This window comes from Tasmannia lanceolata, unplaced genomic scaffold (genome assembly GCF_043159265.1).
Source record: "Tasmannia lanceolata isolate RefF3 unplaced genomic scaffold, GAP_Taslan_0.1 ptg000019l, whole genome shotgun sequence".
Taxonomy (NCBI): domain Eukaryota; kingdom Viridiplantae; phylum Streptophyta; class Magnoliopsida; order Canellales; family Winteraceae; genus Tasmannia; species Tasmannia lanceolata.
Window position 1 is genome coordinate 23,265,740 of NW_027518696.1, and position 24,295 is coordinate 23,290,034.

General features: G+C 41.4%; 1 protein-coding gene across 1 annotated transcript; it reads right to left on the reverse strand.

Moving 5' to 3' along the window:
- Nucleotides 1-20,698: 20,698 nt before the first annotated feature.
- LOC143852756 (short-chain dehydrogenase TIC 32, chloroplastic-like) lies at nucleotides 20,699-23,699 on the reverse strand. Its single transcript, XM_077362345.1, has 8 exons — nucleotides 23,455-23,699; nucleotides 23,154-23,385; nucleotides 22,856-22,935; nucleotides 22,616-22,772; nucleotides 22,441-22,522; nucleotides 22,267-22,354; nucleotides 21,870-21,916; nucleotides 20,699-21,772 (listed from the first exon to the last, which is right to left on the reverse strand). Exons 1-8 carry the CDS (start codon nucleotides 23,576-23,578, stop codon nucleotides 21,572-21,574), a joined length of 1,011 nt encoding a protein of 336 aa, XP_077218460.1. The 5' UTR covers nucleotides 23,579-23,699; the 3' UTR covers nucleotides 20,699-21,571.
- Between the last annotated feature and the right edge of the window lie 596 nt (nucleotides 23,700-24,295).

A 24,295-nucleotide genomic window follows, 5' to 3' on the forward strand; every position in this document is an offset into this window, starting at 1 on the left:
GACAGGACCAATTAGATTTGTTGAGATAAATGGGTCTACAAAAAAAATCGATATATAAAGGAAGGGGCTGTTAATATCAAGGAGATGAGGTGGTGATAATTGACTCATATTTGGTGGAAATAAGAAATCAGGTTGGAGTTTTATAAGAACAAGTGGACAGTTATCTTGGGAATTCTGTGCTATTTATACACAGTGGGATGCAATGTCCATGTTGCATATACTATGGTAGTTAGTTTTAAACAAAAAAAAATGAACAGGAACACCTTCTCCATGACCGCTTGTGTATTTAGACTACGAACCAAGCCTCAATATACTTAAAGACACAAATAAGACATATTAACCCTGGCCTAAAATCACGCCAATTAGACAATCCTAATATGAAGTTATAAACCAAAATGAATAACAGAATCAAACTTAAATATTAAGCTTTATACTCAAATTTTTTTCAGAACTTCTATAATCTCAACTAAAATAAAGCCTTAGCTACAACCTTACATCATTCCTTAATTTTTATACAAAATAATCAAACATCCAAACCACTAACAAGATGCCTCTTATAGATAGAGATATATAACTAAAACTTTAACTATACGATACCTTTTGAGCCACACAGAATCACAGACAGATCATGTTTAAAAAAAAAATTAAAGGTTTAATGCTAAAATCAGAGCATGTAGCTTATCAAGAGTAAGATCAGGTGGCTTAAAAAAAAAAACAAATAATCATCACTTCTTTTCTTAAATCAAGTAAGCAAAATATAAAAATTTTTAACAGTCTTTCTAAAGAAAACCTGAGAAATCGAGCCACACAAAGTCATCCCACCACTCAGTCCCACAATTAATCGAACAATTATGTTCATTTTCTTCTTATGATGTCAATGGAAATGACGAAACTTCAGTTTAATAAATTAATAAATTCACAAATAATAAACAGAGAAAATTTGGATCAAAAGCAAACAAATTTCAAAAGTTCAGTTCTTAGATCCAAAGAGATTTAGAGTGAAATTTTTTATTTTTTTTTTAGATAATAATGAATCTAAAAAAAGAAAAAATAATCTGCTTAAAGAAAGTTTAACAAAAATCACAGATCTAATGAAAAACAAATAAAATTTAAACATCTACTTACCTCAGACAGGCCTCCGATAAAAAATCAGCCTCTCTCTCCCTAATCTCTTAGATCTCTCACAGATATCTCTCTTCTCTGTTTAATCTTCCTTCAATTTCTCAATCCGCTCAGATCTAAGTTTTTTTTTTTTTTTTTATCGGATCTGAAGTAATAAATGGGGAAAAACCAGTTAGGGTTTATGCTTTTGGATCAGAGGCTATCCATCACTCCAGGTTCCAGATCCGTAAGAACGGCACGAGGACCAAATCTCCCACAGCTAACCCCATGATAGTAGATATTAAGCCTCTCAGTTTACAGATCGGAGCTCTGGCAAGTTGCCGGAGAGGTGATCGGAGAAGAAGAAGCTCGTCGGAGCTCAGATCCGTCGGAAAATGGAGTTAAGGTCAGATTTGATAGAAAATAGGCTAGATCTAGGGTTTTAAAGTGAAGATCTAGGATTTTAATGAGTATAGAAGTGAAGAGGAGGTGAAGGAGGTGATGTGGAGAAACTCCGGCGGTCGAATCTTGCCGGAGAAGAAGAAAAAGATCGGAAAAGTATGGGTTTTAAAAAAAAATGGGGATCTCTCTCGGTGAATTTTTTTTCTTCTGGAAAATGAGATCTCTCTCCTCTTTACACGAATTTTTTTGGTTTTTATAAAGAAATATGGATGGTGATATCGGCACTACCAAAATGGATGAGCGCGCGGTTGCGCAAAAATTGATAAGCGCACGAACGAATCGTGTCTTATCCGGCCTAGGATCGGCCCTCTCCAGGATAATTCACCCCCCTTCTGTGAACTTGTACTACGACTTTGCTTGACTTGTTCGCTAGGCAAACGCGCTCGGATTTTGACGAAATTTTGCAAGGACCTAGCTGGGGCCTTAACCTAGCTTAGGGTGAATTTTGGGACCCTAATTGATTGATTTGGTTATTTTTTTGCTCAAACACAGGAGGCTCAAGGTACGGTCAAAATGGGGTGTCTACATCAAGTAATACCAAAAGAAGTGACAGCCTAGCATACCATGCACCCCCTACTTATGTGCATATATATATATATATATATAGATATATATATATATATATATATATATATATATATATATATCATATATGTAAGTGACACTTCAATGCACATATGGCTTATCATGGTGAAGATGTTGGCTCATGCAGAGAGACATCCATGGCTCATGCAAGTGACAACATATCACTTATGGGTAAACATAAGCAATATTTGACATTTTAAGCCTCCATGGATAGTCTATGGAGATTGGACACATGTAACATGACACATAGGGCATGATCCAAACCTCTACATATACATCCACAAACTACTAATGAAAGGGTAAGGCATTCAGCACAAAGTACATAAGCTCATAGAAACCAAAATGTGAGGGAGACAAGTGTTCCCATCACAATGTATTGCATGTCAACCACCAACATGGGTAAATGCCCAACAATGATACTAGATTCCTATAACATTTTCAACTTTACTCAAATGAGTTTCATATATTGAATCTAGACTCATTTCCAACTTCCCTATATAATATATTCTTATATTAACTTAGGAAAAGATCTAAGGACTCTTTAGAGTATATCAAATGATAAACACCTTGGACACATGCATTCCAAAATGAACTATCATGACTAGATAGTTTAATCTTAGTCATGAGAGAATATTCATTTTAGGCTTTTGGAACATATCTATTTTAACCCATCAAGATTTCTTATGTATTTAATGATAATCATTAAGCACACAATAATTGGTTTGAAGGACAACTAGGTGCATGGTAATAAACATGTTTACACACTAGGGCACAAAAGATGTCCAGGAAAGGATTTGAGTGGATTTTCTTAGACATGACTTTAAACTTCTTAATCTAGCTAGAAATGAAATTCAAATCAAGTTGAATATTTTAAGATCTAGCAAATGCCAAATTTATCCTAGATAGAGTTCAAATATGGAGGAAATGGACTTGATAGATTAAGTTGAACTCATGGGCAATGGAGAGGTTGATTTTCATGAAAGCACACATATGGTTTTCCCAATGAATTTTCTATTGTGGATTTTTCTTTGTGGATGAATACTAAGTGCAAGAAGATATAAGACAAAGTGTGTGCACTTAGACAACATATTCTAGAATAATATTCATTAAAGCACTAAGATATAGTCTATAACAAGTATTGCATTATTTTACTTATAGACTATAGCATGGATATGATGTGATGATTAAAGCACAATGAGCAAAGATACAGTCAAGTAAATCATGTATAAAGATGAGTATCTAATGCTAAAAAATAAAATGATAAAACATTTAAGCACATTTAAACTAGATGTAAAGAATATAATATTGAAGTAAAGCATCTAGAAAGAATTCACATGATATGGTAATTAAAGCACAACCCCTTATATTTACATATTCAATGAATAGTTTGAGTGGGGGATTTTGTAATCCAAAATGCTTTGGTTCCACTCAAGTTTGTTTACGGGAGTGTATCTTTTCTTATCCAAACAAACTTGTTTGACTTTACAAATCTAAGCTTACACCTAGATTTGTGATGTCCCAATCTACCACAATATGAACATGAATAAGTGTGGGTAGATGAGGAGCAACTAGAGCCACAAGAATACACATGATGACAAACATGTTTGTCCATTCCTTCTTGTATTCTTTGGTTCTTCATAGAGAGTTCTTTATTAACTAGTTTAATCTAATTTAATTGAATTTCAAAGCAATTTGTTTGCTGCGATAAATTAGCTTTTAATTTTTCTTCATTTTCACAAACAAGTTTGAATTTTTCATTTACATCATTGTTTGTGTTTGCAAGGCTTTTTTTTTCTTTTCCAAGGATATTGCATTGTTTAATTAAGTCATCATTTTTATTTATAAAAATTTTGCTCAAATGACTTAATTTTTCATTTCTTTTCTAACTTTTATTAACTTCCGATTTCAAATTTTCAATTTGCTTTTCTAAATCGGAAATTAAATGTTTGAAAGAATTTTTCTTTGCAAAAGATTTTTGTAAAGTCTCTTTTTGTTCAAAAACAACATTTGTATCATTTAAAGAGAGACTATCATTTTTCTCATAAAAATTTTCAAGATTGATCTAAATATCTTTTGCATTTGTACATGATGAAATTTTCTCAAAAGCATTGGGACATAGTCCACAACATATTATAATAATAGCTTTGAATTTAATAAAAATAATCTTGTATCATTTTAGTACATTTTCTTGGAATAGAAAATCCCCTTTCAATGACATCTAATATGTCATAATCTATGGATTTGAGATAGGCTAGCATTTTAATTTTTCAAGCTCTAAAATTCGTTTCATCGAAGAATGGAGGAATTTGAACGGATTGGCCTAACTCGAAATCCATTTGGATTGTCACGGATCTTTTTCTTGTAGATTTTTAAATTTAAAAATCTCTTTAAGAGCTTAAGCTCTTATACCAAATAAAATACGAGTGTGACAACCCAAGAGGGGGGTGAATTGGTCAATTAAAACTTTTGGGCTGAATTAAATGGGTTATTAAAAATAATTTACTAATTAAACACTTATTAATCTAACCCCTATTCAAATATTCAAGATAATGAAATTTAGGGTTTGGATATTACTTTAAGCATATTTGCCCTAACCCTTGTTTTTAATAAAACATAAATACAAGAAGGGGTAGAGTTTACCAATCACCACAAAGTACGAAGAAGAGGAGGAGAGAAAGCATCCACAAGGCACAAGATTTATAGTGGTTCGGTCTATCATAAGACCTACTCTACTCTTCCAAGTTTACCTCCTTGGGGCGCTCCACTAAAACAATGAGATTCTTCAAAGGGCGAATCTCGAAGCCGTACACCCGACTCCTCCAACTCCAAAGTGAACAAACCCTTTTTTCGCACGAAGCCTTGATAAGGGATCACACCCTCTCTTGATAGGCAGATTACAAATTTGATAGCTCACAAACACTCCAAGGAAGATAAAATGTAAGCATATGGAGTTCCTCTTGATAGAATGTAAAAATCAAGTTCAAAGAGGTTTAGCTTTTGATAAGAATGTTTTTGCTCAAGGAAAATGGGATTTGATCTTTCTAAAATGCTCAAAAGCTTGTTTAGATAGGTTTTAATCATGTATATATAATGTATTTGAAAATTTGACTGTTTGGGGGTAAAACTGTAAAAAAACTTGCTTAAAAAAGTCAAGCAGAAAACGCCCCAACGGTTAGTTTGCCCGACTGTCGTGGTCGACCGAGCCACCGCGGTTGCCCGTCCCTATCGGGCCCCTTTTATATTTTCAAATTTCTTACCGTCGCGGTCGACCGGCCCCATGGAGGTCGTCCAGCGAGGTCAACCTGTTTGCTCAAAAACTTTGGCTCAAAAACCTATTTCGGTCGACCGACCCACGGCGGTCGCCCGCCCAAACCCATGACGAATTGTTCTGTTTGAAACAGACACATACCCGCGGTCGCCCGGCTTGACCCGGTCGACCGGACCGATAAATTTCGAGATGTCCTGGAATTCCAGGTAGCATCCTGAGGTCGCCCGGCATAGCCCGATCGTCCGGCTCTGTGTAAAATTCCATTTTTAACTTTAAATATCAGGGGCTTTTGGGCCATGGTCTTTGGGCTTAAGTCCTAGGTTTTCAAACACATTTTTGGGTGTGTGAATGGTTTTCAAAGATGTGAAAAGTTAAGTATGGAAACCATTTGAAAACCTATTGAAAGTGCACTTTTACATAAAATCAAGAGAACTCCAAATACATTCTAAAGTGTATACCATTGAGTCTTCTTGGAATGTATTATCTCCTTTTCACTTCCTAGGACTTCTTTAGCTTGAGTGAACATCTTGAATTTTGTCTTGGCTCTTGTGACTTCCTCCAATCTTCAAATCATATTGAGAGGTGCATGAGGAGTCACCATGGCATATTCAACTTCAAGCTCCTTCTTGACACTTGCTTAGGGAACTTGTGGGATCTTCATGTTGAGTTTCTTGACTTGAACATCTTCAAATGATGATGTCTCCAATATAGGTGCAAGCTCTTGGTTCCTTTGATCCTTGATCCACAAGCCATGTGTTGAGAAGAGTTGTGTAATGGCGATTATGACATGAAATCCTGTAAATAACACAACACCTCAAAGCAACACATTAGTTCATAAATGCTAATCAATTTAGTTTGCTAGCATCAAAACAAGAAGGTAAGGTGAATGATTAACCCATGGGAACCCTTGGGCTTACACAAAGAACTAGAGTTTCTATAACTACAAAAAACCTAATTCTCAACTAGAAAATCCAAAACCTCTGTGGCTAAAAATCTCACTGAATTCTGATTTTAATTCTACTCCCCCTCTATTTATAGAGTTTGGGCGAAAATTTCACAAATTGAGAATTAATTCATAATTTTTGAATTAATTTCGCAGTTTGCGAAATTGACCTAACACCTGTCAGGTTTGATAAATGTCAGAGATCAGGTCGGCAAGGGCTAGGGGGTATTTTGGTCCAAAATTTTATTTTCCAAGGTTTTTTGGAAGTTTCAAGGGGTCGTAACTCCTTTGTTTGGACTCCGAATCGCACGCGGTCAGATCCGTTGGATTCCTTATTCCAACGAGATTCCAAATAGACTAATATCGCAAGCTTCTGGGACACGAAGTGTTTTTCGGTTAAAACATACGTTTTTTACTTAAAGTTAACTTTTTGGTTGAAACACCGTGTGAAAATGGGATTTTTGGCTGTGTCGTAGAAGGCGGGTGTCGTGTAAAGACGGGCTTTGTTGTAACTCTAGGATAAATTCATTTCTGAGAATCTTTCCCTTTTCAATAACCTAGAGAGAGATTGAGAGAAAGAGAACACGAGCTCTGAGACTCATCATGAGACTCTTCCTCGCGACAACCTATCATTAGTTCCACCTTGACAAAATTGGGTATCTACAACAGCTTGACATTTGGATTTCCAGATGTCAAAGCCTCTCAATTCAGCTCTCTTACTCGGCAATGAGCTAAGATTCTCTTATTTTATTATAATTGTTTGTAAAATTCCAATTTCGCCCATAGGACATGATGGGGTGTAAAAACACCAGCCTCTCACAGGCCGCCACCTGTCCTGGGGGTAGGTGAACTCCAGCCTCTCACAGGCCGCCACCTGTCCCAGAGTAGGTGAACCCCAGCCTATCACAGGCCGCCACCTGTCCTGGACACCTCACCAGGTTTTCCCCTATAAATAGGGGTTCAAAGCTCAAACTAACGGGTAATACGAAAAACGGGTAATACGAAAAACGGATAATACAAAAAACCCTCTCCACCCAAAAAAAAAACTCTTAAGACTAGCTCTGCACTCCTGCTCATACTGACTTGAGTGTCGAAGGGCCTGTCCAGAGTAAAACCCGAGTTGGTCTTCTGACCTCGCTTGCCTTGTGCAGGACTCAGCCCTCATAGCAGGACTCAGCCACTTCGCTCCCCTTCACTCCGGTCCCTCAGGACTCAGCTCCTCTGGTCATCCAGCTCAGCTCTTACGTAACTGTCGTACCTGTTACCGATTTTTGGTCTAACAGATTGGCGCCATCCGTGGGACCCAGAACTAAAAGCCGTTCTCAAACATCTCACAAAAATGGCAGGGCGCAAGAGTACGCGGATACCTACTGCACGGACTACCCAAACCGTGCTGCCCCGCAGGACCCGGAGCGAGCGAATCGCCTCGCTGGCAGTAGCAGCTTCTGCTACAGCCGAGCAGAGCCTTGCTCGCTCAGAACACCTGAATCCCCTGCCCACTCCGGAGCAAGTTCAAGCTCTTTTTCAACAAATGACAGCTCTCGTTGGGCAGTACCAGCAACTACTTCAGACACCTCCGCAACCTCCTCCAGAAGCTCCGCGATCTGTCCAAGAAAGGCCAGACATCCACAGGGGAGAGTCATCGCGCCATGGTGAGGATCGAACTCACCACTCCACCAGACAAGTCCATCACCCCACAGCGAGGCATGCCCAAACAGAGCCTCACCGCCATCAGAGGTCGCGGTCCCGCTCCGCTCAAAGGCGCCGAGCTCATGAAGATCGTGCACCACCAGTGAAGTCCCGGCCTCGTCGTAGGAGTCCGGAGAGTCAGTCCGGCTCCGCGGCGAGCCAATTTGTGGGAAGAATCAGGTCCTTGGAACATAGAACGGATCCGCTCCTACAGAGAATGGAGGAAATGGACCACCGAATAGAGGAACTGGCGAAGGATCAGAGCCGGCCCGCCTCCAGGGCGTTCTCAAGCAGAACGCCATTCACTGATGATATCCTGGGTGCCCCAGCACCCAGAGGGTTTAAAATGCCCGTCGTCCCGCAGTACGAAGGGACTACTGACCCCGTGGACCATTTGGAGACATTCAGAATAATGATGCTCCTCCACGGCGCCTCCAACAGCTTCATTTACAGAGCGTTTCCAACGACGCTAATTGGTACGGCAAGAGACTGGTACTCCAGAATCAAACCGAACTCTATCAGTAACTTCGATGATTTCGGAGAGGATCTGGTCCGTCACTTCATGAGTAGCCGCAGGCCGAGGAAAACAACAGCATCCCTGATGGCCTTGCGGCAGGAGGACAATGAGCCCTTGAAAGTATTCGTCCGCCGCTTCAACAGGGAGGCACTTCAGGTGCCAAATCTAGATCCCTCAGCAGCTATGAATGCGCTCCTCGCGGGTGCCAGGTCTAATGATTTCCGTCGGGCTGTAGCTCGACAAAATCCGCACTCACTGGCAGACCTCATGGCCGGGGCAGAGGAGTACATAACGGTGGAAGAAACACTAGCAGCTCTTAATTCAAATCGGAGGATAACCTCTGAAAAGAAAAATCCCCCCAAGCAGCGCAGGGAGGATAAACCTCCAAGAAGAGAGAAGTCCCCGCTTCCGCAAAGAAGAGAAGAGAACTTCACACCTCTCAACACCTCCAGAAAACATATATTGGCTGCGATCAGAGAAGAGGAATTCGTGAAGTGGCCTGCTAGAATGATCTCCAAAGGAAACAGGAGAGATCCATCAAAATACTGTCGGTTCCATAAGGACCACGGTCACGACACAGATGAGTGTTGGCAGCTCAAAGAGGAAATTGAACAGCTGATCGGCCGGGGTTATTTGAAAAAGTATATCCGAACTGACGGCCGCAAGCAAGAGCGCAGGGAAAAGAGCCCCCAAGGCCACAGCCCTCGAAGATCACAGCCGCCCCCTGCTCAGAACAAAACCTCTCAGCCGGCCAGTACGCAGCCAAAGGCACCACGATCTCAGCCAAGGGGGGTCATTGGTACAATCATGGGTGGACCTGCCGCTGGGGGCACGTCCTCCGCTGCTCGCAAAGCGTATGCACGACGGATCAACGTCGTGCACACGACCAGCAAGAAGACAAGAACAGAGAATGAGATCTCCTTCTCAGATGCAGATTTGGACAACCTCATACTGCCTCACGACAATGCACTGGTGGTAACCATGCTCGTCGCCAACTGGGAAGTAAAGAAAATCCTCGTGGACAATGGGAGTTCGGCGGATATCTTATACTATCACGCCTTTCATAAGATGATGATAGGTGACGACCGCCTGAAGCCGGCAAGCTCAGACCTGTTTGGCTTCTCCGGAGAGGTTGTGAAAGTAGAGGGGCAGATTGAGCTCCCAGTCCTTGTCGGAGAGCCACCTTGCCAAGCGTTCGCTATGATCAACTTCCTGGTAGTAAGGGCCACTTCGGTCTATAATGCTATCCTGGGACGGCCTGGCCAGAACCTGATTCGTGCAGTGGCTTCGGCCGACCACCAAAAGATGAAGTTCATAACGCTCAATGGCGTGGGGCAAGTTCGAGGAGATCAACCTCAATCCAGGGAGTGCTATGCGATGGCACTCAAAGGCAAAATGCAGTGGAATCACTGCCAATCGAACTGCTCGATGTAAGGGACGAGCTCAGAGGGACTCAACCCATTGAAGACCTCATCTCCATCCCACTATGCCCAGAAGATAGTGAGAAAGTCGCTCTGATCGGCTCCTCTCTCAGCAGCAGCACTCAGCACCAACTCGCTAAGTCAAATCGTCCTGCATGAAAGGTGATTTTGTAAATTCAATTTATGTTAATATGAATAATATAATCTTTTTGCAGACTCAGTCTCCCTCTTGTATCTGGAAACCCAGTTCATAAAACTTGGGTACTCTCTGGAAACCCAGTTCATAAAACTTGGGTACTCTTTGGAAACCCAGTTCATAAAGCTTGGGTACTCTCTAGAAACCCAGTTCATAAAGCTTGTATCTGGAAACCCAGTTCATAAAACTTGGGTACTCTCTGGAAACCCAGTTCATAAAACTTGGGTACTCTCTGGAAACCCAGTTCATAAAGCTTGGGTACTCTCTGGAAACCCAGTTCATAAAGCTTGGGTACTCTCTGGAAACCCAGTTCATAAAGCTTGGGTACTCTCTGGAAACCTAGTTCATAAAACTTGGGTACTCTCTGAAAACCCAGTTCACCAGAACTTGGCTATCAATCGCCTACAATCCCAGGTTATTAAAACTAGGGGGCAAGCAGGGCAAGTCACTCAGCTAAAGCTTGTCAGAGACAGGAAAAACAGATGTGGGCAAGTATAATTTCATTCATCAAAATGTAGGGCCTTGAGGACCATTACAAAGTTGGCCTTAAAGGCCGTAAAAAAAAAACAAACAAAAGAAACAGAAAATACTAAGAGACATCCGGGACAGAGGCAGTATCGACAGCGGCATCAGCAGTGGTATCAGCAGGGACCCCCAGATCCTCCTCGACAATTGTCGGCCTAGCAGGAGGAGTCATATCTGTCATCACCAAGTTTGGGTTGCATGCTTTGAGTTGCTCAAGGCAATCATAGTACCCAAGACTATAGGCCTCACTGGACAGACTGAAGAGCTCAGCCTCTTTCTCCTATGCAGCCTCCTTCACTGCAACATTTTGCCTCTCCTTGGCTCTCTCCCTCTGGGCGCTCATGGCTTCGGTAGCCTTGTCTAGCTTCTGCTTCTCGAGGGCCAAGTCCTCCGCAAGCAGCTTCTTCTCAGCCTCCACCCGTCCGATGCTCATTTGGAGCTCATTGACCTCACTGGCCATGAGCGCCCAGAGCTTGCTCTTCTCCTTGAGATCGTTGAAATATATCCCGATCTGCAGACAGAAACAAGCATCAGAATAGGAAGAAAGCAAAAGACGGACAGAAAGTAAGCAAACTCACCACCTCTCCTTACCTGATAAAGTGAAGAGAACACCGCCTCCTCGCCTGTAGCTGGCTGCTCGTGGATGACCTGCTGCTTATCCTTCCGAAGGAGACACTTGCTCAGGATCTCAGCCGCTACTCGACTTTCACCCAGGGCAGTATCGTCCTTCTGAACGGCCCAATTGGGCCGAAAAATATTATCACCCCCCCTCACTGAAGGAGGACGGGCTCCAGCTCCAGTTCCAGTGGACGCACCACCGGATTTAGAAGAACCACCTCCCTGGGCGAAGGGGCCCACTAGCTTCACTGTGGTTTTTGCCTTCTGAACCGGGGGTGGCGCAATGTCTTGTGACGGAGCCGGACTCGCCAGTTCGGCCGCCTTTCTCTTTAGGCTCTGTTGGATTGCCTGTTGAGCCCCCTCCTGCGCCCTTGGCTGGGCTCCTTGCCTTATCCTCTCAACTGACGGACACGTTCTCCCAGACAAAGATGTGATTGAGCACGCACGTACGGATACGCGCGTATGAACGCGTACCTCCAAAGGACAACCGGACTGGATTTCCGCACTCTGGACTGGATTACCGCACTCCGGACTAGATTTCCGCACTCCGGACTGGATATAACGCGTTTCTACAAAACGACAAAAACCAGTCCGGCCCAAGCCGGACTGGATATAACGCGTTTCTACAAGACGACAAAAACCAGTCCGGCCCAAGCCGGACTGGACACAAGACGACAAAAACCAGTCCGGACCAAGCCGGACTGGATATAACGCGTTTCTACAAGACGACAAAAACCAGTCCGGCCCAAGCCGGACTGGACACAAGACGTCAAAAACCAGTCCGGACCAAGCCGGACTGGATATAACGCGTTTCTACAAGACGACAAAAACCAGTCCGGCCCAAGCCGGACTGGATATAACGCGTTTCTACAAGACGACAAAAACCAGTCCGGCCCAAGCCGGACTGGATATGACGCGTACCTCCAAATGACAACCGGACTGGATCTCCGTACTCCGTACTGGATCTCCGAACTGGATCTCCGTACTCCGGACTAGATATGACGCGTACCTCCAAATGACAACCGGACTGAATCTCCGGACTGGATCTCCGTACTACGTACTGGATCTCCGTACTCCGGACTGGATATGACGCGTACCTCCAAATGACAACCGGACTGGATCTCCGTACTACGTACTGGATCTCCGTACTCCGGACTGGATATGACGCGTACCTCCAAATGACAACCGGACTGGATCTCCGTACTACGTACTGGATCTCCGTACTACGTACTGGATCTCCGTACTCCGGACTGGATATGACGCGTACCTCCAAATGACAACCGAACTGGATCTCCGGACTGGATCTCCGTACTACGTACTGGATCTCCGCACTCCGGACTAGATCTCTGCGCTCCTGACTGGATTTTCGCACTCCGGACTGGATTTCCGCATTCCGGACTGGATATAACGCGTTTCTACAAGACGACAAAAACCACTCCGGCCCAAGCCGGACTGGACACAAGACGACAAAAGCCAGTCCGGCCTAGACCAGACTGACGAACTCCGGACTCATCCCCAGCCGGACTGGCTCAACTCCGGACTGGATTTCCGGACTCATCCCCAGCCGGACTGGCTCAACTCCGGACTGGATTTCCAGACTTGTTTCCAGCCGGACTCCGGACTGGACCTCCAGACTGAACCCTCCGATTCACTTCCACATGGCGCCTGCTCGTCCAGATAATCGATCAACCACACTTTCCCAAGTCACTCAATGACTTGGAAAACTGGGGGGCAACTGATGGGGTGTAAAAACACCAGCCTCTCACAGGCCCCCACCTGTCCTGGACACATGTCCCAGAGTAGGTGAACTCCAGCCTCTCACAGGCCGCCACCTGTCTCAGAGTAGGTGAACTCCAGCCTCTCACAAGCCGCCACTTGTCCTGGGGGTAGGTGAACTCCAGCCTCTCACAGGCCGCCACCTGTCCCAGAGTAGGTGAACCCTAGCCTATCACAGGCCGCCACCTGTCCTGGACACCTCACCAGGTTTTCCCCTATAAATAGGGGTTCAAAGCTCAAACTAACGGGTAATACGAAAAACGGATAATACGAAAAACCCTCTCCACCAAAAAAAAACTCTTAAGACTAGCTCTGCACTCCTGCTCATACTGACTTGAGTGTCGAAGGGCCTGTCCGGAGTAAAACCCGGGTTGGTCTTCTGACCTCGCTTGCCTTGTGCAGGACTCAGCCACTTCGCTCCCCTTCACTCCGGTCCCTCAGGACTCAGCTCCTCTGGTCATCCAGCTCAGCTCTTACGTAACTGTCGTACCTGTTACCGATTTTCGGTCTAACAGGACAAAATGGTTATTACATGTTTATCCCTTGTATTCCTTTTACCCTTTTACCCTTTTTCTTTCAAGATAATGACATCCATACCCTTTGATGATTCTACCAAAATATCCTTTAAAAAATATTAGTTAATAAATTGTAACTTTGTGTACCTAATCACAGCTAATGTTCTTAATTATTTTTGTTAATAAAAACTCAAGTTTAAGCTATTTCATGCTGTCAGAACTTTGGCACACCACTCCTTTCCTCTCCTTTTCCTCCTCTCTCTCTCTCTCTTTCTCTCTCTCTCTCTTCTCCTTGCTGTTCCCAAAATCAATTTTCTACAGAGCTTCTTATAACCGTAATCATAAAAAGGGTTGGACGTCCACACTAATTCTTAAAGGACTTAGGATTACAATCCAACTATCCTTCTAATTCCAAGTATCTAGAATTTGATATGTAATTCTAAATAATCGAAGTCAATAAGTCCCATTGGCTAAAAATTAAAAAAAAAAATCTGCTCATAATTGCAATGTATCATCTTAATTAGATAAACCTCCTTATGAGGACTCCATCTTTCCACCACTTTCTATTAATAAAAACAAAATCTTGTTTGTCAAGTACTCTTGCATTAGGATTTCCATTCTAATTATAGCATATAAAATGGAAGCCTACTCCTATCGGACAGTGTTCAAGGGAAGGATTTCCTTAAATTAAATCTTATAAGCTCAATTGGTGGAGCTCGTTTCTTACCCCTAAGGCACTTTTCCATTTCCTATTAGAATCTTGCCTATCAAAGTATCACAAACTTAGGCAACTACAGAATACCAAACTCAAAAGTAATATGCTCTAAGGATATCCTTGGTGGAATTGAATCTTTCCAATAAAAAATATTTTACCAACCAACCAATAGTCTAGCTTGATTAGAAGGAAAATTTAGACGCTTTTCAAAAGCTCCGAATTTCTTACCAATGCATGCATCAAACTATACTCCACGAGAGCAAGTAATTGCAGTGCTTTCAAATTCATACTTTAAGGAGTACTCGGCTAAGGTAAAAGGGTAGAACTAGGCAAGTCAATTGTTGATGTGGCCAATTTTTAAAAAAGCTTAGATGAGTCAAAGGAGTTTTGATTGACTTAGTAAGAGTCAGTTTGGTTACACATAGTTGCCTTGTAGAGTAGTGGTAGAGTAGTGATAATTTAGAACTCAAGTAGTCAACATGTGTAACAGTGAAGTAATCTCCTCATAGATTACTGGTAAGTAATGTTTCGTTATCAACTAAAGTAGTTTCCTGGTGCAAAGTACGTTACCAAAACAAGGGGGCAGTAAAGGTGTCATTACTAATGGGGAGAGAGAGAGAGAGAGAGAGGGAGAGAGAGAGATCTCCTCATAGATTACTGGTAAGTAGTGTTTCGTTATCAACTAAAGTAGTTTCCTGGTGCAAAGTGCGTTACCAAAACAAGGGGGCAGTAATGGTGTCATTACTAATGGAGAGAGAGAGAGAGAGAGAGAGAGAGAGAGAGAGAGAGAGAGAGAGAGAGAGAGTAGGACCCTACTCGCAAAAAACCTTCTATTTTCAAGTAGTTTAATTGGGTGTGTCAAAAGTCATGCCACATGGGCTAACAAGGTAGAGACAAAGCAAGTAGTGATGCAATCCATAAACTTTCCCAAGATTTCGAGCATGCATATTATGGGAGACTTAATAAATGGAAAGTACAGAAATCAGTTCGTTTCCGCAAATAAGGAGATATTTTTTGGTGGATTACATTGTTGGAAGCTTTGAGAATATGAAAGAGATGGAAAGATTCAAAAAGGTGGAAACTTGCAAGCTTATATGATTTTGAGGTATTGACAATATTGGAAATAGGTTTGCGATATTGGGAAACATGGAAGATTTGGTAAATACAATTTCCTAATATTTTGCAACTTGAAATCGTTTTAGGCATTTTCTAGTTCTGAAGAAAAAAAAGCTTTGGAAGTGGGAACGGATTCGGGAGAGGATGAGTGGGAGACTGTTGTCGGCCATGAGACTGCTCAATCCAGAGACTTCATAGATGCAGACCAAGAGTTGTATGTGAAGGGACGACAGGGAGTTGAGAACGAGAATGAAGAAATATTGAGTGAGGAAGAGCAAGCTTCTCCGGAAGAATTTGCGGAAATGGCAAATATGGGTAAAAATTTGGGAATCGGATTTGAGGAAAATGTGCCGAAGACAAAGGAGATGCTTCCAGAAATTGAGAAGCATGATGTAATGGAGAAGGGGAAGACACCAGCCAAGGGGAGGAGGGAGCTAAAGGCTCTCAAGAAATAAGGGATCTTTTACTTCTCTGTTATAAATGCTTTTTTGGGAATTCTGATGTTTTTGCTCTGTGTTTTTTATGTTTTTGTGAAGAGTGGTGTAGGTTTTTTCCTGTTTTTGAAGGTTGAAGAGGAAAGCTGTTAATGGTTTGGAAGATGGGAACCTTTGCCCTGACCGAGGAGGTGGAGACTAGATGAGGTTATTTGAGTGTGCTTGAGGGACCTTGGGTGCTTCGCTACTCGAGGATTTTTCCTCTGTTTAGTCTCTACTTTACCAAGGGCTGAAGGATTCATGAAATGGTTTGTTTAAGAAATGTCTGTTTGTGTTTCCTGATGAAGCCTCCAATGGACTAGGGGTGGCTTTGACAAAAGGTGGATAACTACCTTCTCTTTGTGGTATATGTATGCTTTTTGAGCTTGGAATATGTTCAGATGTTTATATGGGGGATTGGAAGTATTGTGACTTGCTTCTGTGAAGGGTTGGTGATTATATTAGATGGATGTGGGTGTAGAAAAGTTGGGTTCTCTTATGATTTTTGGCCGAGGATGTATGATCCTGAATCTTCATGCTATGTAAATCGGGTGGGACTACTTGTCCCCAATGTAACTTTCATTGTATGAATATATATATATATATATATATATATATATATATATATATATATAGAGAGAGGAAAAGGATTGTACACTCGACCGTACCTAAAGTTAGGTACGGTTAGACCTAGCAAACGGGTGGGTCGGGCCGGGTCAACCCGCGGGTGGTGCGGGTGCGGGTCACACGGGTCAGAATTTTGGTGACCCGCATTTTTGCGGGTCAGAAATTTGGTGACCCGCGCGGCCCGCGGGTGGGCCGGGTCAACCCGCGGGTCACCCGCAAATATAATATGGGATTGTAATTCTCCTGATTTGACGTGATTTGACCGCACCCTAGTTTTTTCCGTAATTGTAATAACTCTACACATGTTTTTCGTATTTTTCTCGTAATTTTATAACTTTATAACCATTTATCCGTAATTTTTCATTTAAAACTTTATAAACTCAGTTATTTTACTTTTCGTTTTGTAATGATTAGTTTTTTTTACTTTTTACTTTTGCTAGAAACCTTCGCCTCTGTGCGCATCTTTGCACAGAGTATTACCACCTATTAAAAAACAAAAAAAAACGAAATGTTATCAACACTACTGAGGGCACTCTCACTTTATTAAAAGTATGGTATGGCCCACACCATCGGATGATCCAAACCGTCCATTAGATGGGCCATAGCCAAAATAGGTTATACTCCAAAAATCATTTCCATCTGATGATTTCCAAGTGCTGATAACATTCTCCAATAAATTCTTAAAAATTACTTTAAAACTGCGGGTGCCCGCGGGTACCCGCGGGTTTACCCGGCCCAACCCATGTTTTTGCGGGTTGGGTTGCCCGCGGGTCAAATTTTGGCGGGTCACTAAAACCTAGACCCGTGCCCGCAAATTTGCGGGTGGGCCGGGTTGACCCGCGGGCATGGGTCGGTTTTGCCAGGTCTAGGTACGGTAGAGTGCCAAATCACATGGGTCCCACATTTTTGGTGAGCATCTAAACTATTCATTTGCAAGGCCCCATCATAGATAGGGTGCATACCAAAAATCAGCTCCATAGGATGATCCTAACCCATCAATTTGTGGAGGCCAAAATGGACAGACAGTGTTTGTCCACAAATCTACCCATTTTGGCCTCCAGTTTTGGAGGGGTTAGGATGATTCAATGGTGCTGATTTTTGGTATGCACCCTATCTATGATGGGGCCTTGCAAATGAATGGTTTAGATGCCCACCAAAAATGGGGGACCCATGTGATTTGGCACTCTACCATACCTAACTTTAGGTACGGTCGAGCGTACAATCTTATTCCTCACATATATATATATATATATATATATATATATATATATATATATATATATATATATATATATATATATATATATATATATATATATATATGTTATTTTCCAAACAAAAAAAAAAAAGGTTTTTGATTTTCCTATTTTGTAGTTCTTTCCTAGTTTGTAGGCTAATTATTACCCTTTTTTTCTATTTAGTAGGAATTTTTCTATTTTGTAGGGATTTTTGCTTTTAGAGTTTTTTTTTTTGGAATGTAAGGACATTTTATGAGTTTGAGAGGTTGAATAAAGTTTCTATCTTCACGGTTTTGCTTAAACAGCATATGTGAAATTTTGTGTAGCTTCTTCTTGTTACTTGTTCTTAGCTTTTGTTTGATCATTGAAGTTCAGATGCGCCAGATTGGTATCAGAGCACATCGTTGCTGCGTTTGGCAGCAAATTGATCATGCCACCGAAAGGAAGAGGTACTTTCGCACCATTTTGATAGAGGAGATTGAAGCACGAGATGAACTAGCCACGCTTCGAAGACAAGTTGAAGGCTTGACGGCCTGGATTCTTCACTTAGAAATGTCTGTCCAATAGGAAGAAACCAAGGAGGAAGATGAAACCTGCCTGAGCCCTTTCCATGACAGGGTGCTAATTGAGGGTCCGAGTTCCATGGTGGATTGTCCATGGAAGAGTTCTTGGATTGATTATGCACAGTGGAAAGAATTTTCAAGTTCAAAGGAGTTCGAAACCACAAGAAGATCCAACTTGTGGGTGTAAAGTTGAGGGGACAAGCCTCAACATGGTGGACATAATTGGAATTGACACAATCCCGTTGAGGAAAGTGCAAAATCAACACCTAGGAGAAGATGAAGAAGGAAATGAGAGAAGCCTTCCTCCCTTTTAATTACCTCCAAACTCTTTACCATCGGCTACAAAATCTTACTAAAGGCAACAGATCAATCGTTGAGTACACCAATGAATTCTATGAGCTCATCGCCCATAATGAATTGGCAGAAAGCGAACAACAAATGGTGGCGAAATATATTGGCAGATTGATACCTCAAATGCAAGATGTGCCAAATCTACATAACTTTTGGTTGACTTCTAAAGTACATCAAAGGCATTGGCCCTTGAGCAGCAACAAGGACGAGACACTACGAGAACCACTCTCAACGCACATCCTAGTCCTATTGCATCGCCGCCTAAGGATCGAATACAGTCTGCCCGGTTGGAAGCTAGAAGATGGGATCAAATATGCCAAAAATCGAATAAGCTCCTTTACTACAATCCACTATTTTAAGTGTGGAGAAACTGTTCGTAAGGCATCAAATTCTCGGAAGGGAAATCGAGAGGGCAAGCAGTTGCTTAACGAGACAGACAAGGAAGGTCAAGATGAACCTGTCTATGATGAGTAGGACGATGAATATGAGGTAGTAGAACTTTATGACGACATTAGGGAAGCCTTAGTTATTCGAAAGGGAATGATTTCACCCCAAGACAATTCTGACAAGTGGCTCAGAAACAATATTTTCCATACTATGTTTACGGTGGCCGGGAAAATTTGCTCGTTGGTGATCGATAGCGGGAGTTGTGAGAACAGTCTATCGGAGCCTATTACAATCAAGTTACAGATGAAGTCACAGGCCATCCAAATCCTTACAAACTTTTATGGTTGAAATGAGAAAGCGAGGTAAATATATCAAAATGATGTTGTTTGAATTTTTTGATTGGTAAATGTTATTCTGATAGTGTATGGTGTGACGTGGTGTGCATGGACATATGCCATATTCTATTGGGTCGCCATGGAAATACGATGGGAACGTCGTGCACAATGGACGCAAAAATACTTACACCCTTTGGAAGGACAATTTAAAGGTTTTGCTTACTCCATCGAGTGAAGTTAACCCAAAAACAACATCAGAAGGGAGTTCTAGTCTCCTCTCTAGTCATCAGTTTGCCGATGAGATAAAGGAGTAAGAAGTCATGTGTGTTGGGGGAGGAAGATCCATGGGGTATACCTACTCTCGATTAAATGAAGCTTGTACATGAGCAAGTTTAGAAAATGGTCAAATCTATCACCACCGACTATAACGAGTTGGTTGGCAAAATGGACAACAAGGTATTTTTCAAGTAAGTGATTTCATGTGGGCCATGGTTGTTGATGATCACTTTACTCCAGTTGACTATAAAAAAACACCGCCCAGAGATGGTAGGACTGTATGAGATCGTTGAACATATCAATGATAATGCCTATCACCTCAAATTGCCGAGTCATCTTCACATCTCTAATGTGGTCCATGTCAAACATTTGACCCCATACCATGAGAAGGCATCGAAAGATGATGTGGCGAATTCGAGATGGATTCTTCTCAACAGGGGCGACTGATTCATTGAGAAAATTCACAAGTAGAAAATTCACAAGTAGAAAATACGGAATCTAATTTGTTTTCGCGAATAATTAGATATTTATGGCGGATTGTGTTGTTGGAAACTTTGAGAATATGGACGGATATGAAAAGATTCAAGAAGGTAGAAACTTGCAAGCTTATACGATTTTGAGTTATTGAAGGTATTGGAAATCAATTTGAGATACTGGAAAACGTGGAAGATTTGGAAAAATACAATTTCCAAATATTTTGCAATTTGGAATGGTTTGTCATTTTCTAAAATTTGCTTTTCCTATTTTGTAGTTCTTTCCTAGTTTGTAGTTCTTTCCTAGTTTGTAGGCTAATTGTTAGCCTTTTTTCTATTTTGTAGGAATTTTCTATCTTCACAGTTTTGCTGAAACGGCATGCGTGAGAATTCGTACAGGTTCTTCTCGTTACTTTTTCTTAGCTTTTGTTTGATCGTTGGAGTTCGGTTGCACCAAGTAGCCTCCTAAAAGTTTGAATCAAAACATGCAACCAAACACCACTAGTAGATGATGTGACACTTCAAAACCAACCAAAACACCTTCTGAACTGCATAAATTGTGCCACCAAACAGACTCAAAAGCAAAACTAAGACTCACAAGAGAACTAAATGAAGGCAAAAGGAAGTTGACTCGGGCAAGTAGGTGACTGACTTTTTAAGTTTTTAAGCAAAAAGATAGTTACACCAGTCAAAACTTCCTAGCAGCCAATGCACTTCCAAACCCTTTTAACATAAAGAGTCACAAACATTTCAACCATCCCCCCAAAGTAGCTTAAATTTAGAAGCAATTTGCCTTTATTAGTGTGAATCGGAGCACTTGATTCCCCTCATGGGTTAAATAGTCACATCCATTGTCCCTTTCATTCCAAAGCGTTCCACTAAATTGTAGACCCCACATCAAAAAAGTTGATTTCCAACCATCGACAGAGCCCAGCCTTCAATCATGAAAACCTCCTTGAGTTTTGATTGCTTGATTTGTGTCTTTATTCTGATGTGAATCCCATCAACTTTTGATTAGGTAATCATGAATGGAACGCATGGTATTTGTTAAATCCCACCAATTCCCATCCCCACATAAAAAGAAAGGAAACCTCTCAGCAAACGGGCCTTCACATGATATTACTTTGTTAAATAAGCGAGATTTCCGGCAACAAAACCATGTTCTTAATCCACTAAAATATATAATTAGAGTTTACAATACATCATGACATTTAAATACATTATTTATATATATATTCTTCTTATATTAATGTAATTATATATTTGTTATATATAGCCCTGTATACATGCATGTATATCTACTTTCTCTTCTAGTATGTACTACAATCTAGAACCTTCTAGAATAGAAATCAGAAATCGAGGAAAAGGTTTTCCTGGTTTCTGAATTCATTTTCCTTTCTTTTAATCTACGAGTAGTTCGTAACGTAGATCTCTTCTGTCTCTCTCGGCCGTTAATACTTCTGATGCAGACCACAATCGTGCGGCTTCGTAGGTGTTCGTACCGGATTTTGCAGGCGAAGTTTCATTGCAATCGGAAAAATATTTTCCAGAAACGCCTGACAGTCGTGGAAGTGTTGCCACGTAGCATGTTGTAGCAGCAGCCTGGAGAGAGAATTTTTTTTATAATGGCACTCTAGTTTTTGATTAATTTTTTTTTCTGGATTTTGATGCGTAATACGTTTCAATTATTGCAACTTACCTGAGGGACAGTCTTCAAGAGCTTTGATGCCAAGAAGAACACCAGATCTGTAAATTAAACATGAAAAATAATCTTAATTAATATCATCAATTTGTTGAGATTTTGTGGAAATTCTGAATTTAAAACAAAAAGAAAGAAATTCAGATGAAATTTTAGGTGGAATGCATAGTAATCTGAGATTTCGCGGAGATACAAAAGGAAAGAAATTGATATGAAATTTCACGTGCAACTCATGAGGATTCGTTGAGATTTCATGGAGATTTTGAATTGTAAAAGAAAAAATAAAATCAGATGAAATTTTGAAGTGTAACTCATCATAATGTCATTGATTCGTTGAGATTTCTTAAAGATTCTGAATTTAGAACAGAAAGAAAGAAATTTCAAGTTGAATTTTTACCTGTAACGAATCCTTCTCGATCTCTGGTAAGTCTCGTTCGAACAACTCCTGGATGAACGCAATTTGCAGTCACATTCGCCTCCATTTTCTAAAAACAAAAACGTTACAAACATTAATAACGAAATTGAGAAAATTAAAATTTCTTAAACAAGTTTATTAAACTAAACTAATTACATGTAATCTCTCTGCTAATTCCTTGGTGTGCAAAACATTGGCCAGCTTCGACAGTGCGTAGGCACGCGTAGCATCGTAATAACTGAAAACAAAGACAAAAAATTAGGGTTTAAACTCAGATCAGTACAAAATAAACAACACTTCTATTACTGATTTGTCAATACTAAGTACTAACCTTTTCTTTCTGGTGATGAGTTCCAGATACCGGATTCCGTCACCGGAAAACCAGCCGTGAATGCTCGACGACACGTTTACGATCCGTCCTTGAATTCCAGTACTCTCCGCGGTATCGATCATTTTCTTCAGAAGCAATCTCGTCAGCAAAAAATGCCCTAAAAATCAAACGATTTATACAATCAAGACCATATTTAACAAGAGATAAGAAAAGAAAAAAAAAATCGGTAAAAAAAATTACCTAAATAATTAGTAGCGAAAGTCATCTCGATTCCATCTTCTGAGAGCGCGTGCCCGTGTGAGAACTTTCCGGCATTGTTTCTGAAACAGAGAAAAGGAAGATCATAAAAAAGATTTCTGATTTACAAAATGGAGAAATGATACTTCCACTCCTTTTTTGTCTTTTCCCAAATATGGCTCCATTCCTGGTTCCTTTTCGTTGTATTTTCCAAAACTAGAGAAATTTCTGGAAAAGACAAAGGGTGTGCAGAAAAACGGGGTGGAAATATCATTTGTTGTGGATGGATTTTATGGCTTACATGAGCAGATTGAGAGGGAGTTGGAGAGATTCGAAGTGAGAGACGAAGTTTCTGACGGAAGAGAGAGAGCTGAGATCAAGATTCATGACCAGAATCTCCGACTCGGGAAACTCGGCTCCGATTCGGTCTTTCGCTTCTTGAGCGGCTTTCATGTTCCTAGCTGGGAGGATGAGCCGAGCTCCGCGCTTAGCCATGACTCGAGCAGTCTCAGCTCCGATCCCTGACGTGGCGCCTGGGAAATCACACGATTGTTAGTTTAAACGGTCAGGATTGATTGTGGGAGTCAGGATTGATTACTTACCGGTTATGATTGCGGTGATGGAGCTGAGATCAGGGGTGGCTTCGGTCACTTGCTCGGCTGTCGACTTGGAGCTGAAGCCGCTTGGCCCCGCCAAGCCGATGAGGTATTTTACGGCTTCTAACATTTTTAGGGTTTTGTAGGTTTTCTTGTTCTTCTTTGGGAGGTTTGTAAATTGTACGGAGAAGAAGAGAAAGAAGGGGCTGTAATTAGTAATTACAAAGACAAAGGTCAGTTTTGCAGGAAGGCGCCGCCCTGCATTTATTTAAAAGCTCAGAAGAGAGTGGAAATTATAAGGAAATAATAAATTCGCTCCCCCTTCAGGATAATTCGCTCCCCTTTAACGTGGTGGGAATTATCGTACAGCGGGTGCGAATTTATCATCACCCAAATTATAAGGTAAGCTTATTTGTGTGTTTAATTAAAAAAGGTATAGGGAAGATGATATTTCCACCCCTTCATGTGTTTGTCTATTCTTGAAAATGACTTATCGTACAGGAAAAGACAAACAGAAAGGGTAGAGATCTTAGAAGAAGTGGTGGAGAATGGACGGTGGACCCCACAATATAAGGTCATAGGGACACGTTTCAACTCGGCCGGTGTCCGGGGGAGAGATTGTACCTGTCTTATCTCATGGAATTGAGTATTTACATGGTGAGTGGGCGTGCATGCACTGTCAGCGATAGCAGCCCTTGATATTTGATCCAAGGATTAAGAGGATTATTGACTTTTACCCTTCTTGAGGCTTACACTTGCATGCAAGCCAGTCACCGTATGTAGAAAAGTTGGAAAGAGAATGGATACTGATATTGACACTATGCACAAACTCAGTTTGTCTGTTTTA